The sequence below is a fragment of the Stegodyphus dumicola genome, chromosome 5, assembly GCF_044657685.1.
Source record: "Stegodyphus dumicola isolate Sdum_Otavi_A_Nest chromosome 5, ASM4465768v1".
NCBI classification, from domain to species: domain Eukaryota; kingdom Metazoa; phylum Arthropoda; class Arachnida; order Araneae; family Eresidae; genus Stegodyphus; species Stegodyphus dumicola.
Window position 1 is genome coordinate 206903088 of NC_140772.1, and position 12805 is coordinate 206915892.

Here is a 12805-nt window from a genome sequence, read left to right on the forward strand (position 1 = left end):
TTCGGTAAATGTTACCAGCAAACTTTATATTGTTAATTTTAATATAATTCGTGATATCACTTTCTTTATATGATTTGTGTAATTCGTTAATAAATTTGTGTCGCCACAAGCCATCAATGTTTACAATTACTGTTAATTAATAGCCTCAATGTAACAATGTTAATTTAATTAGAATGCATATTAATTATATTAATGAAGTCAGTTACGATACAAAGAAAATATCTGCATGATTTCTATTTTATTTTATTTTATTAATTTATTAATTTTTCTTATTTTTATTCTCAAATGTATGTAAAATTTATTATTACAGAATTTACTTAATGACTGATAAAATATATATTTATTTTAGACTTATTTGGCGCCATTACCTGAACCTCAGACTTTTGCTTCAGGAACTATGATCATTCATGAAAAATATAAATCCAAGGGAATACAATGTGCCTCGGAAATAATCTAGAAATTTGAAATTCCTAGGAATTAAAATATACAACAAAAGCACTAGTAAATACCCAGAAAAAGAGGTTACTGAAAAAAGGAAGATTTTTCTCTCCCTAACACTTTCTTTCGCATGTATTTGGGCGAATAAGAACCTTTCTTTTAAACCAATCTGAATATACGACGTGCATTTTAACGGTGTTTACCTGAAGATATGAAATATTATTTTAAAACAGAAGTATGCTGTACATAAAATTCACATATCCTCATATTGTATTATAAAAACGTGAGTTGTTCTACATGTAAATGTTAGCTCTTGTAGATAGAATTAATATATCTTGAATATATACAAATACGTGAATAATATATTTGAGAATAGCTAAGAAAAGTTAACTTTTATGAACAGTATAACTTATTTTTCATATAAGATTTATTTTCATCTTAAGATTTGTACATTAGTATTCCTAATAATATAAAATCAGGGAGATTTCTTAATTTTGGACCATGAAAATCATGCAACATTTCAAATTCAGGACTTGTGTGCAAAAGTGCTTGCATAAAATTCACATCTCAAGCCTGAATTTATGTTTGTAGGCTTATAACGTAAGTAAGTAAGTAAAAGAGTAAAAAGTATTAAGTAAGTAAAAAAAAATTAAGGGTATTATGAAGACAGGAATGCTTGAAACAGATTCTAGTCTGAAATATTTCAATTTATAGCCTTTTTTTTCCATTTATATTCAATTCATATATTGCATTTTTGCTTCCTGAATGATTTCCCATTCTTTCAGGACATTCGCTTTTCATCATACAGCAGTTAGTCATTCGATGAAACAGCTGGCAGCTGAACCGCTATTGCCTTATAGAGGTGTCATACAAGTAGAAAGTTTTGTTTCGTAATTGCCGACTTGTTCTAAAAAGCAGTTCCAGCGTCAGGCGTATTATAGTGAGTGAAAGCGTTAATAAAATGAAAAACTTTTTTAAGTTAATGGCCACAACAAAAATTCAAACCGGGAAACAACTTTTAAATACAAAGCTCGATAAAGAAAAATAATCTTATACACACACACACACACACACACGCACACACACAAAGTATCTCATAAAACTTCATGACTTTTTCCTTTTCCAAATAATTAAAAAAATAGAAATTCTGGTCTTCATTATTGACTATTTAGGTTAAAGTGTAAAGTTTCTCAATCATTTAAAGTGAGAAATATTTAAAATAATTTCCGCTCATCAGAAAAGGCGTACATGATAATACTACATGGCAATGCTAATTTATCTTGATTAGTATAAACGTGGATTAATTAATTTAAAATAAACTATCTCATGTAGAAAATGACTAAACATGAAGAATTGCTACAAATAAAACAGAAAAAAGCGGATAAAAAAGTGTATTATTGAGGCACTAGAGACTTCAGTTTTAGGTAATTAAAGGCGCATTTTGACTGAATTAACAGGTGATCAGTAAGGTGTAGTATTATCATTTCCGGTGTAACCAGTCGCCAATTCAGAGGAACCTTGATTCAGTTGGTACTCCAGTTCTATTTTGAAGTAATTTAGATCAAGCGTGGAATAGACCATAGTTCCCAGTTTAGTTTCATTAAGGGAGGACTTTGGAGGAGCATTCATAGAGAAGACGTCGGACACCACTCACAGGAGAACAAATCAATGGGAATCGCAGTGACCAAGAAATCAAATTTCAGCGCGTTCCATTGAATAACCAGCTCATGTTAATTATGCATATAACATGTGCTATCCTGATGGAAAATACCATTTGGCATGCTGGGAGTATACATACCAGGGTGGCAGTACAGATGGTGCAACTACTGCTGTTGCACCAGGTGATAGAATTTAGAAAAAGCAAAATTTTTAGAACTTAGAGGAGCACTCAACAGCAAAATTTAAGGAAGCAAAATTTTAAGGATTTAGGGAAGACAACGCGCGGCAGTATTTAGAAGCAGTAAATTTTTTAGAATTTTAGAAACGACGGGTAAAAATGAGTTTCTGCACCTTTTGAGAAAAGCTGTAAAGACAATTTTGTATACTAGCTTTTATTTTTTTAACACTCCCCTAGGTCACGTAACTAACGAGAAACTGCCATAATTCTTAAGTATGTTAGCCTAAATACATACTGAAAGTTTTATAGTACTGTGACAAAATTTTCAAAAACATTTCCATCATCCTGTGAGCCTTTAAATCGTGTGCAAAATTAACAGAATTTGTAAATTATGTCCGCTTACAAAAATATTGAAGCGAAGGTGTTAATTATGCCGTCTAAGAATTATGCAAACATTCAGAGTCGAATATGCAGATGAACTTCCATTTAAGTAAACCTATCAACCTAATAAGCATAAACGCTGATGATATTTTGATGCCATAGCAATTCCGAAACATTGAGACAAAGAAGCTATTAGCCAATAATCTGAAATGATAATTATTTTACAATTAATTTTGTTGCCGTTTACAGTTTTGGGTGCAAAATTCATGTTAAAGTGTAACCACATTCGTAGTTTCAAAAACACCTGTGTAATAAGTGATGCACTCATCCCCCCCAAAAAAAACTGTAAATGGATTATTGTTTTCAGGTTTCTCTTACCAGGACTTAATGTTCTAATAAACATTATGTCATAGTGGGTATTCAAAGAGACTTGATGTGGGATCCATAAAGCTGACGAAGTTTTTTGTATCATTATTTATAATTGAAATTAGTCTGGCTTATCGTGTTATCTCAGTTTTATTAACCAGAAATAAAATCATCAATGCCGAGATTCTGCTATATTACGCTTATTATGCCATCTCTTATGTAATGATTACTCATAATCAGACTTTAAGCAGCCATTAAATGAAAAAGATATTTATAAGCTTCAAGTCGTACGAAAATGACTATTTAAAACAACAAATTTAAGTTAGTAACAATAATTTAAACCTACTGATTTAACAAAATCTAAATTACATAACATTTATAAAACAGAAAAGTATTCTTTAGAAATCCGACTCAAAATTTTCTTTATGTAAAATTCCACTTCTTGTGAAAAATGTAAACGATAAAAGTAAAAAGTAAAAGGTAAAATCAAAAAGTAAAAAATAAAAGTAAAAAGTAAAATCAAAAAGTAAAAAATAAAAGCATAAAACATAAGAAAAAAATAAAAGTCAATAATAAAAGATAGAGGTGAAAGATAAAAGTATAAAGGGTATAAATAAAAACGTAAAAGATCAATGAATTTTCAAGAAATGTTTTAATTTCGAAAGCTTACTTCTGTTACCAGAGTCCACTCTTCTTCACTGTGCAAGAAATCCCATCCATAAACGCAAGGCTGAGTTCCAAGCGAGTGATCATGAGGATCCAAGTACATTGAACATGAGGCGAACATTTTACGGCCATGCTTTTCTACGATGGGCCACATCAGTGCATGTCCCAAAGTTGTACTGTTGTGAGGTGGTAATCGGCAGCGGTGTGGTGGCGTCCATGTGTACAAGTGCAACAAATGATCGCTGAATGTAATTGGCAACTGGATGCAGCACAAAAGGAATGCGGTGAGGACTTGGTACTTTCCGGAAGTTGTGCCGCGCCAATCAGGCATTATTTTAAACTAAAGAGTTGTTTCATTTGCTGAAATAGTACATGTTCATGAAGTACATTGCATCTTTCCTACATTTAGTGAATCACAAAAAAGAAAAAGAGGAAAAAGTAATTATTATAACAAATCATGGAATAAAAGTTCATGAATTAGTCACTCTTAAACACATCTGTGCGCGAAAGAGGTTCCTTATTAAATTTTAGTTGCAAAAGTTACTTTTTGACTATCATCCAGAATGTCTTCATATAACGCGCTGAATTTCTAAATTGCTTTACCTTTTTTCGTTCTCATTCTTAGAAGCATGTAGTTTAATTTAAGGTAAAAGAAGAATAAATGTTATAGCGAATTTTAGCTGAGACACTAAGCGACTGGTGGATTATAGAAGCATGCAGGTACTTTGTTCATGTGTTGCTATGCAAAGTTAAATTTAGGTTCTGTCACAGATTAACCAACAGTTTTGGTAAGAAAGACTTAAATTAATTTTGGAGAGTTAGAGTTTTACAAGAGTTAAGCTAGTAAATATTAGACTCATAAAAATTATTTCTACATATTCTATTTGTTCCGTGGATTTCTATACAAATATTGGTTATTATCAGATTTGAACAAAACAATTTACAGAACTGCACACTGAAGTTGAGGTTGTAATTAATTTGAATTTAATAACTAAGAGACTAATAGATACAGAAAATACTTTATTAATTTTTCACTTACTTCTATAATAAAATAAAGTTTTGAGTTAAATTCACTGAAACTGACAGCTCGCTCGTATTAGTATAATGTTAGACAGGAAATATCAAAGCTAAGGAGTGAGAGACTGCACCTTATATCATCACACTGAACAGAATATTTATTTGCAAAAACTGGCAAAGCTCTTATGTAGCCAGCACTTTTTTGCACGAATATAGCTGAAAGCATTTTTTTTTTGCACAAATAATAGCTGGATAAGATAAACTATATAGTAGCTTTTGACAGTTATATCTATAATACCACTATAAGCTTAATCGCAGAAAAACTAAATAAATGTGTGAGCAACTGTCTAGTTTTCTGAAGTAAGCTAAGCAAACGGAGATGAATGAGACAATTAAGACGAATGCCTTACATGTATAATAGGAAGTGTATTACCCAAACTCCAGTAACCAGAACTGTTCAATTATCCGGACCTTCCACTTTTAATACGAACACTTCACTTTTAAGGTCAAATCGCAAGTCAAGAATTTAGGAAAGTAAAGTTCCTTTATTTTTCTTTTTTATGATTTCTTGGGATGTCTTTATAGACACACTTCCCAAGGAATCAGAAACCTTTGAGAATTTCATCTGAATGCTACTGATGAAGTATACACATTTTTTTACGACATGGATTAATGTGGTTAGAATGCTAGTATAAGTGAGGTGTAACAGCACTTTCCACGATGAATGAAGAAAATGGGAAAAACGACAGATCTTCCATCACTTGAAAAAGGATTTTAGCAGGGGCCTCAATTCCGAAGACATCAAATCTCACTGAGTTCTCAAAAGCAGCCATATCACTTACTTCCTAGGTTAAAGGTTTTCAAAAGTTGGAAATAGAATCCACAGTCATTCTCTAGAAGACGTAACTGCGGTTCGAGCACAGTTTTCCAAGAGAATGATAGGCATCGTCTCCGACAAATTGTACGGCGGAACAGAGACTCTGATGTGCTTCAACTGACACAGCATCGTTAACCAAGGCTCTTTCCAACAAATTTCAGCTCTAACTATGTGCATAATCGGGTGCCTGTGAGAAAACCCCTCATTTCTGCCCGATATGAAAGAATTTGTTTGAGTGGTGTCGAGAAAGAAGACGCTGGACATCTGAGGATTGAAAAACAGATAATGTGGTAATAAAACGCTACATCTTATTTTGCCCTAATGTGAAGGCGTCGAATTTGGCGAGAATCCCATGAAGCCATGAATATATCTAAACTTACTAGGCCTTATCGAGCCTTACTCTTATCTCAGCCTCGCACTGTGCAAGTGTCTGGTGGGAGTGTCATGATATGGGGCATGTTCTGCTGGCATGGAAGTAGTGCCCTGGTGTTCCTAGACGGAAAACAAACAGCCATGAGATATCTAGATATACTAGCAGATCAAGTGCATCCTGAAATGTATTTTTACCTTGATGGCGATGGATACTTCATGGACGATAATGCAACTATACATCGTGCCAGAAGTGTTCAAAATTGGTTCTCCGAACACAAAATGCATCTGAAACAAAAGGTGTAGTTGACAGCACTCTCCTCTTTCATTTAATTTACAAGATCGAAAAAGCAGCATAGCCAATGCATAGTATTATCTGGACGTAAATGCATTCCAGACGCATGTAGAATTGATGCCCAAACGAATAAGAGCAGTTATCAGTGCAAAAAGGTGGTCCAATAAAATATTGATCTTGGGTTTCTGATTCATTGATCAGTGTGTGTAACTGTGCCATTATGGTACCAGAATGGTATTATTATGGCATCTCCACTTTAACGAACTCATGTACTGAATTTTCATGAATAGTTAAGGGTTGCTTCTGGCAGTTACTTATAAAGGCCTCCGTTCCTTGTTAAAGGCAACTTGCATTATACATTCCATTTATATATATATATATAAATATTAACACATTCCGTTTATTTATGAAAAATATTTATATGAAAAAATTATAAGGTACCTTCAAAGTTTATATCTTCTGATATGAGGGTAAAAGAAAAAAATAACAGAGGTAAAAACAGGGCCTCTCTTCTGAACCAGCTCTCCCTCATCATACTCTTTTCTTACACGCAATTGTTCTCTTTTTAGTATTTTTATATCCATCATAACTATGCTCAATATTAAACATTACATATTTTCTAAATTATATTCAAAACACCTCCGTACCAGTTCTTTCAAAATTAACTCATTCATTTCTCAAATAAATCAAAATTCTTAAACTTCAAATTTATAAATAGTAATGAAATTTCTAATTATTACTACAGTAATTTTAACAACCTTCCCTAAATAAAATAATTATAAATCTTTAAATTCGTTATTTAATTATGTAAAACAATTAGGAAAACTAAATGTTTAGTATCATAAAACTTGAATAAATAAAAATGGTACTAAAATTTTTAAAATCTAATATGAATAACATTAGATACCTAAATTTACAAAGCAGTACTTAATTAAAAATCACTTACTTCATAGCAATGAAAAACGTTTAACATAAATCATTTTCAAAATAATATTTAATCTAATTAATTATTTCACAGTAATGAAATATTTAAACATACTTTATTAGCAGAAAATATCAAATAAAATGCGCCAACAAAATTAATAAATGCCAAACCAATAAATGAAAATTTCAGAATACTCTTGTTTTCATTCCCTGAACACTATGTACTACGTTTTTATCTTAAAGCAATAAAATTAAATTGCAGGAATTTGAACTGAAACTTTTCACACAAAATTTAAAATCACTGAACCAGCATTTTGCAGCAATGACTTTTAAGTAATTATTATTTATGCGAAAGTAAGACAAGAAGATTGAGTACAAGAGATGAGAAAAAGTACAAGACTAGCGGTACATTTCAAAATGCTTATACATTCAGTAGTCATTTTTGATTATATATTCTGTTTTTCTGTTTGCATTGTAACATACCATTTGTCTGATTTTATTAATTTTTACACACATGAATCTTGTTTTACTTTAAGATGAATTAAGCTCTAATTTATTTATTATTTATCTATTTATTATTATTTATCTATCTATCTAGTTATTAAATATTCATAAAAGTATATTCAGATTAGTCTCATTTAACCGAAAAATATTAGATTGATTACGCTAGAATTAAAAAAGGGCCCGACAGAGTATTTTACTCAGTTTTGCTGTGGCAGTCAAAGTGTTAGTGAAGATTGTACTTGCATATTGTTTCTCTGTGGTTCATACAGTCGTGCGTATTTGGAACTGCAAGCGGATAAGTTGGATTCTTGTAGGACGTTTCCATCACAGCTTATTCCTATTGCCCAATCAAAATGCAAACGCTGAATGTATTATATTACAGGGACTGAGACAAATCCCAACGAACAGAACTTTTCTGCCAATAGACCATCTCCATTCATACCTGAAGGACATCTACTAAAATTCAGTCCTATTTTTCAGCGCAGAGCAGAGCAATTCAAAACTAGTAACATAAAGATACTGGCACAGTTAAGCAAAAAGAATATATGACGGGATAATCAGTCGCGAAACGAGCTATCATTGATGTACAAGTCAACTGACTTGCATAATGGTGCTATTACGAAAGTGATTTCGCATAAAGATGCTTCGATTTTATTTCATAATTAAATGCCTACTTACAAAACGGATCTGCCAGTTAGAAATCAAAAACTGATCTTAGTAAAGATACCGCAAATTAATGCATTTTATGCCGCACATTTGTAAATTTAACGCTCTTAAGCTGGGCATGCTTCGTAGAAATGTCGAAGCCATTACGCAGTGGCCCTGCGACGACACATCCTTTGATCAAGGTCGTACAACTGAAAAGACCTTGAAGGAACGCGATAGCGAATCTCCCACATTACCTTGACTCTAAAATTCTCTAAACTGTAACCTCATTAAGCATTCATGAATATTCTAGATCTTCTACAAGGAAATACACACGAAATGATAGTTTCTAATATGGGAATGAGTTGAATATAATACAAAATATTAGAAATCTTTTGAAATCTCTTCCTGAAGCGTCTTCGAGCCATTCAGTGAACATTGGACTAACGCCTTATAAGTTAGGTTTTATAATACAAAGCTAAATACAGCAAAGAAACTAATAACCAAAAATTTTAAATGTAAAAAGCTTTTTTTTTTTTTTGAAGTCATGGATGGCAAATACAGCATTAAATCATTTCTAAAATGCCGCAGAACTGAGTAATAGAAAGGAAGTATTTAGAAAAATGAAAAAAAAGTTTGTACAAAAGTTTGTAAATAATATATATACATATTTTATAATCTTCTCTGATTTAATAAAATGAATTTAGTAATTAAAATTAATTAATGAATTAGTAAAAGTAAGTTTCAGTTTAAAAATTAAAGTTATCCGAATTCCATAAAAAAATACCTTTAAAATCTGCAAATATTGCCCCAGAATAAAACAATAATTCTTACCGTAAACTGGATAGCAGTAAGAACGAGAATAATTTTATATCAAATCCACATCAATAGCTTAATAAACTCGTATTTAACGAAGCTATGATGATATACATTTTAAATTATGTACGCATGACCGGTTTAAGATATTATTGACCAATAAATTTGCACAAAATCTTGCAGCTATTCATCGTCTTTTACTGGGTAAATATCTTAACAATTAACGATATTTACTGGGTAAATATCTTAACAATTTACGATGCAATTAATTTAACGTTAGGTTAAAACTTTAATGCAAGGTGTAAATTACAATTGTTTTGAACATTTAAATGGGTTATTTCTTAAATTCGACACAGAACGAGAATCGAAAAACAACACAGTCTTTCAAAATGAAGCTTGAGTGAATTAAGTATTCTGATCACGCTTCATGAAAACAATTCAGATTGGTCTGAAAACCCTAATCATGAGGAGTTTAATAACTCATTGTGTTTTAGATTTTCTCCTCAACACAAGTCTGCAGTTGTGAAAATATATTTTACTTGTTTATTTACTTGTGTTAGGTACTGAGGAATGAGAGGTTGTTTTAAGTAATTCGGTACCATGTCACTAATAAATTTATGATTATTAAGAAATTAATAACTCGCATTTATAACCTTTGGCATAAATGTTATGATAACTTCAGAATAAGAGAGTTATTCGAATTGTGTTATGCTAACTCTCAAATGCGACTTTAGATTGACAGCAGAAGGAACCATAGTTCAAAAAGATAAGAACCATATTTCTCATTTATTAATTATATTTCCGAACTAATTATTTTAAGTAAAATCAATGCCAGTCATGTTTTTACCGAGAAGAGAATAATCAGAATTTAAAGTGATTTTCCAAAGCCGTGGTTGTCACGGGCAATTCATAGCGCTTTAGATTAAAGTATGCATATAATTAATTGCTTATAACTAAACGGAGGAAAAAATTTACAATTTTATTAGAATTATCGATATTTAGATTAAGCGAATTATTTGCTAGACAGTGTAAATTTTATGCGTAAAATACGTCATTAATCCTTAACAATTCATGAACGAAATCATCATTATTGAAACAATATTGGCTAATTAATAATTTATTGTTGTATGATTATTAATGATTACGTACTGAACATTATTATAGAAACATATTACATAATATAAACGGGGAAGGTGGAAAACTCTTCTACTCCTTCTCCAGAGGAGTCCGAGATTTTGTTTGCTTTTAGAGCTTTTGCTTTGGAAAAAGTCTTTCTTGCAAGCGATGTAGTCCACATTTACGTTAATCGCAGGTAAGGTTTCAGAAAACTCCATATTGTGTTGCAGAACGTAGAGGAAAGCTCGAGAAAAATTTCACAAAGCCAACTCTCTCTACCATAAATCGAGTTCCGTAAGAGAAGAATATCCAGTGCTTTAGAGATTTTGTTCATTCTACTAATTGGTGATTCAAAGAGGAAAAAAAAGAGTAGCGCTTAAGTTTGGTCAATAGATGGGGAGAGAAACACATAGGTCTGAATTTTAAACTTAGACAAACATTGGTATTGGGAAAAACTCTTTTTATTTCTTTGAAGTCTGAAATGCGCAGAGGATTTTTCCACAAAATGACAGAAAGTATTTTTGCTCATTGAAGAAGAGGGACATATACTAAATTCGCTTGAAATGCGTACTGTTTTTTAATGTAAAATTCACATCAAAGTTTGAATTTTCTTTTCTTTTGGGAAATCCTCCAGGGATAGCTGTTTTGAAGATGCCTTCGTGGAAGATTTTCTAGAAGATATTTGGTAATATTTGAGTTACGCATGGGAAGAGAGGAAAAAAAAAAAACCTGTCGATGAGCGATATGATAACTGTACGCAGGAGAGTACTTGGGAGTTAATTCTGTATTTTGAAATCAGTAAAATGCTTAAAAATTGCAGCAAATTATTTCGGTGTTACGCAAGTAGGCACAATTCTGGAACCAAATAAAATACCAAAGGTTTCATGTACTGCAGTTAACAAGCAATTACACATACATCATGAAAATGGAAAAGTAAAATTTATTTTTAATTCTGAGTTGAAAAATTTCAGGAACAGAATAATTTTGAAGAGGCGAAAGCTACATGAACTCAGTCACAGATGTTACAAAATAATTTTGAAATAAAAATAAAGTGGCTGAATTCATTAACATTTGTGGTTATAATTACACTAGAAAACTTATTAAATCCTTGTATCGTAACGTAAATAACAGCGGCAATTAAGTTGGGGAGGAGAATCGCTCATTACGTTTATTTGAACCGGCTAAACTACCAAATCTCAATGTTCTTATACTCTCGATTACCAATATCCAAGCTTACATGGAGACTTTATAAGGCTCTTAGCCGTCTATTCGTCTGCGTTCGCGGAGCAGGGTGGAGCAGAGAGTAGATGGTTTCTGCCAGGAAGATAAGACACCTTGGTGGCGCTCACTTATTCACTCTCGATTACCGCTGAACAAAGAAATGAACTGAAACAGCATTTGATAAAGCAATGAAGCAGAATAGTATTGACTGTTATAAGGCGAATATATTACGAAGGGTATTTTGAGTGATGGAATTGCTATAACTGTCATCAATCCAAAGATCATGTTTCAAATTATTTGGCAGTAGAGGAATGTATAATAGCAGCATTAAAAAGAGCAAATAAAAAATACAACTTATTTCATACTATTTTGAAACATACCTTACCCTATTAAAATACCTTACCTCATGTTAAAATGTGTCTATCCATATTTTTCAAGAATCCTTCAACATATTTAATACAGTGATAAGATAGAAAAGTCGCGGCATTTGAAATTGGATTTGTTGGAAAACTTTTCAGCATAACTGCCTTACAAAATGAGCGACATTGCGGAAAAAGCACTGAACCGTGCTGTGCACTAAGACCGCCAACTTGGCGCAAATTTTAAATCTGTCATTCAATTACAATTTAGAGCAAAGAAAGAAAGAGCTCATTATACGGAATATCCAGATTTTGACATTATTAAAAAAATATAAAAAATAAATAAATAAAATAATAATAATAAAAAAACTGAATTTATACGTTTCAGAAGTACATGATAGGGCTTTTCAGAAGTACAGAAGATAGGGCTTTTCAGAAGTACGTTTCAGAAGTATATGATAAGGTTTCAGAAGTACATGATAGAAGTACATGAAAGGGGCAATTTTCCCTGAAGCACTATTAATTTCGTTTTGGAATTTTGCGTCGAAAAACTTTACAAGGCTGTATCACTTTTCAAATCGTTGCCACCATAGATTATCGCCCTTTTTTATATGTAAAGAAATTAAATAATGAAGAATCTGCAGAAATGTATGTATGTTTCTCGTATTGTGATGAAACCACGGAGCCTAAAGCCATCAAAATTTGAATAACATAATCTTCCATAGAATATGGGCATGTGGAAACCCTAATTTGAATTTGAAATTTATTTTATTATCGATTTCAGATTTTGTAACACTTCAACGAATTTTTGATTAAAAAATTCAAAGCGAGCAATGGCAACACTGTTAAAAAAAGTCCCTTTGGACGTAATTTAAAATCTGAAACCTTTCAGATTTTATTATTATTATTATTATTTTTTCACTATCTTCCCTAAAACATACTGGAATTTTGAATTTTGAATACTCTTTGTGACT

At 31.7% G+C, this 12805-nt stretch overlaps 1 protein-coding gene across 3 annotated transcripts in view; it reads right to left on the bottom strand.

The window, feature by feature from the left end:
• Positions 1-12009, bottom strand: part of LOC118196051 (organic cation/carnitine transporter 2-like) — a 47724-nt gene extending 35715 nt beyond the window's left edge. Inside the window, exons 1-2 of one of the 3 annotated variants that reach the window (XM_035367420.2) lie at positions 11876-12009; positions 3693-4087 (exon numbers count right to left, since the gene is read on the bottom strand). In XM_035367420.2, the coding sequence (XP_035223311.1) occupies positions 3693-4019 (327 nt within the window). In that variant the 5' untranslated portion in view covers positions 4020-4087; positions 11876-12009. Of the gene's footprint in view, positions 1-3692; positions 4088-8352; positions 8479-11875 lie in introns of those variants that run through there. The other 2 variants (XM_035367421.2, XM_085817586.1) reach the window with 2 other exon arrangements.
• Positions 12010-12805: the final 796 nt, after the last annotated feature.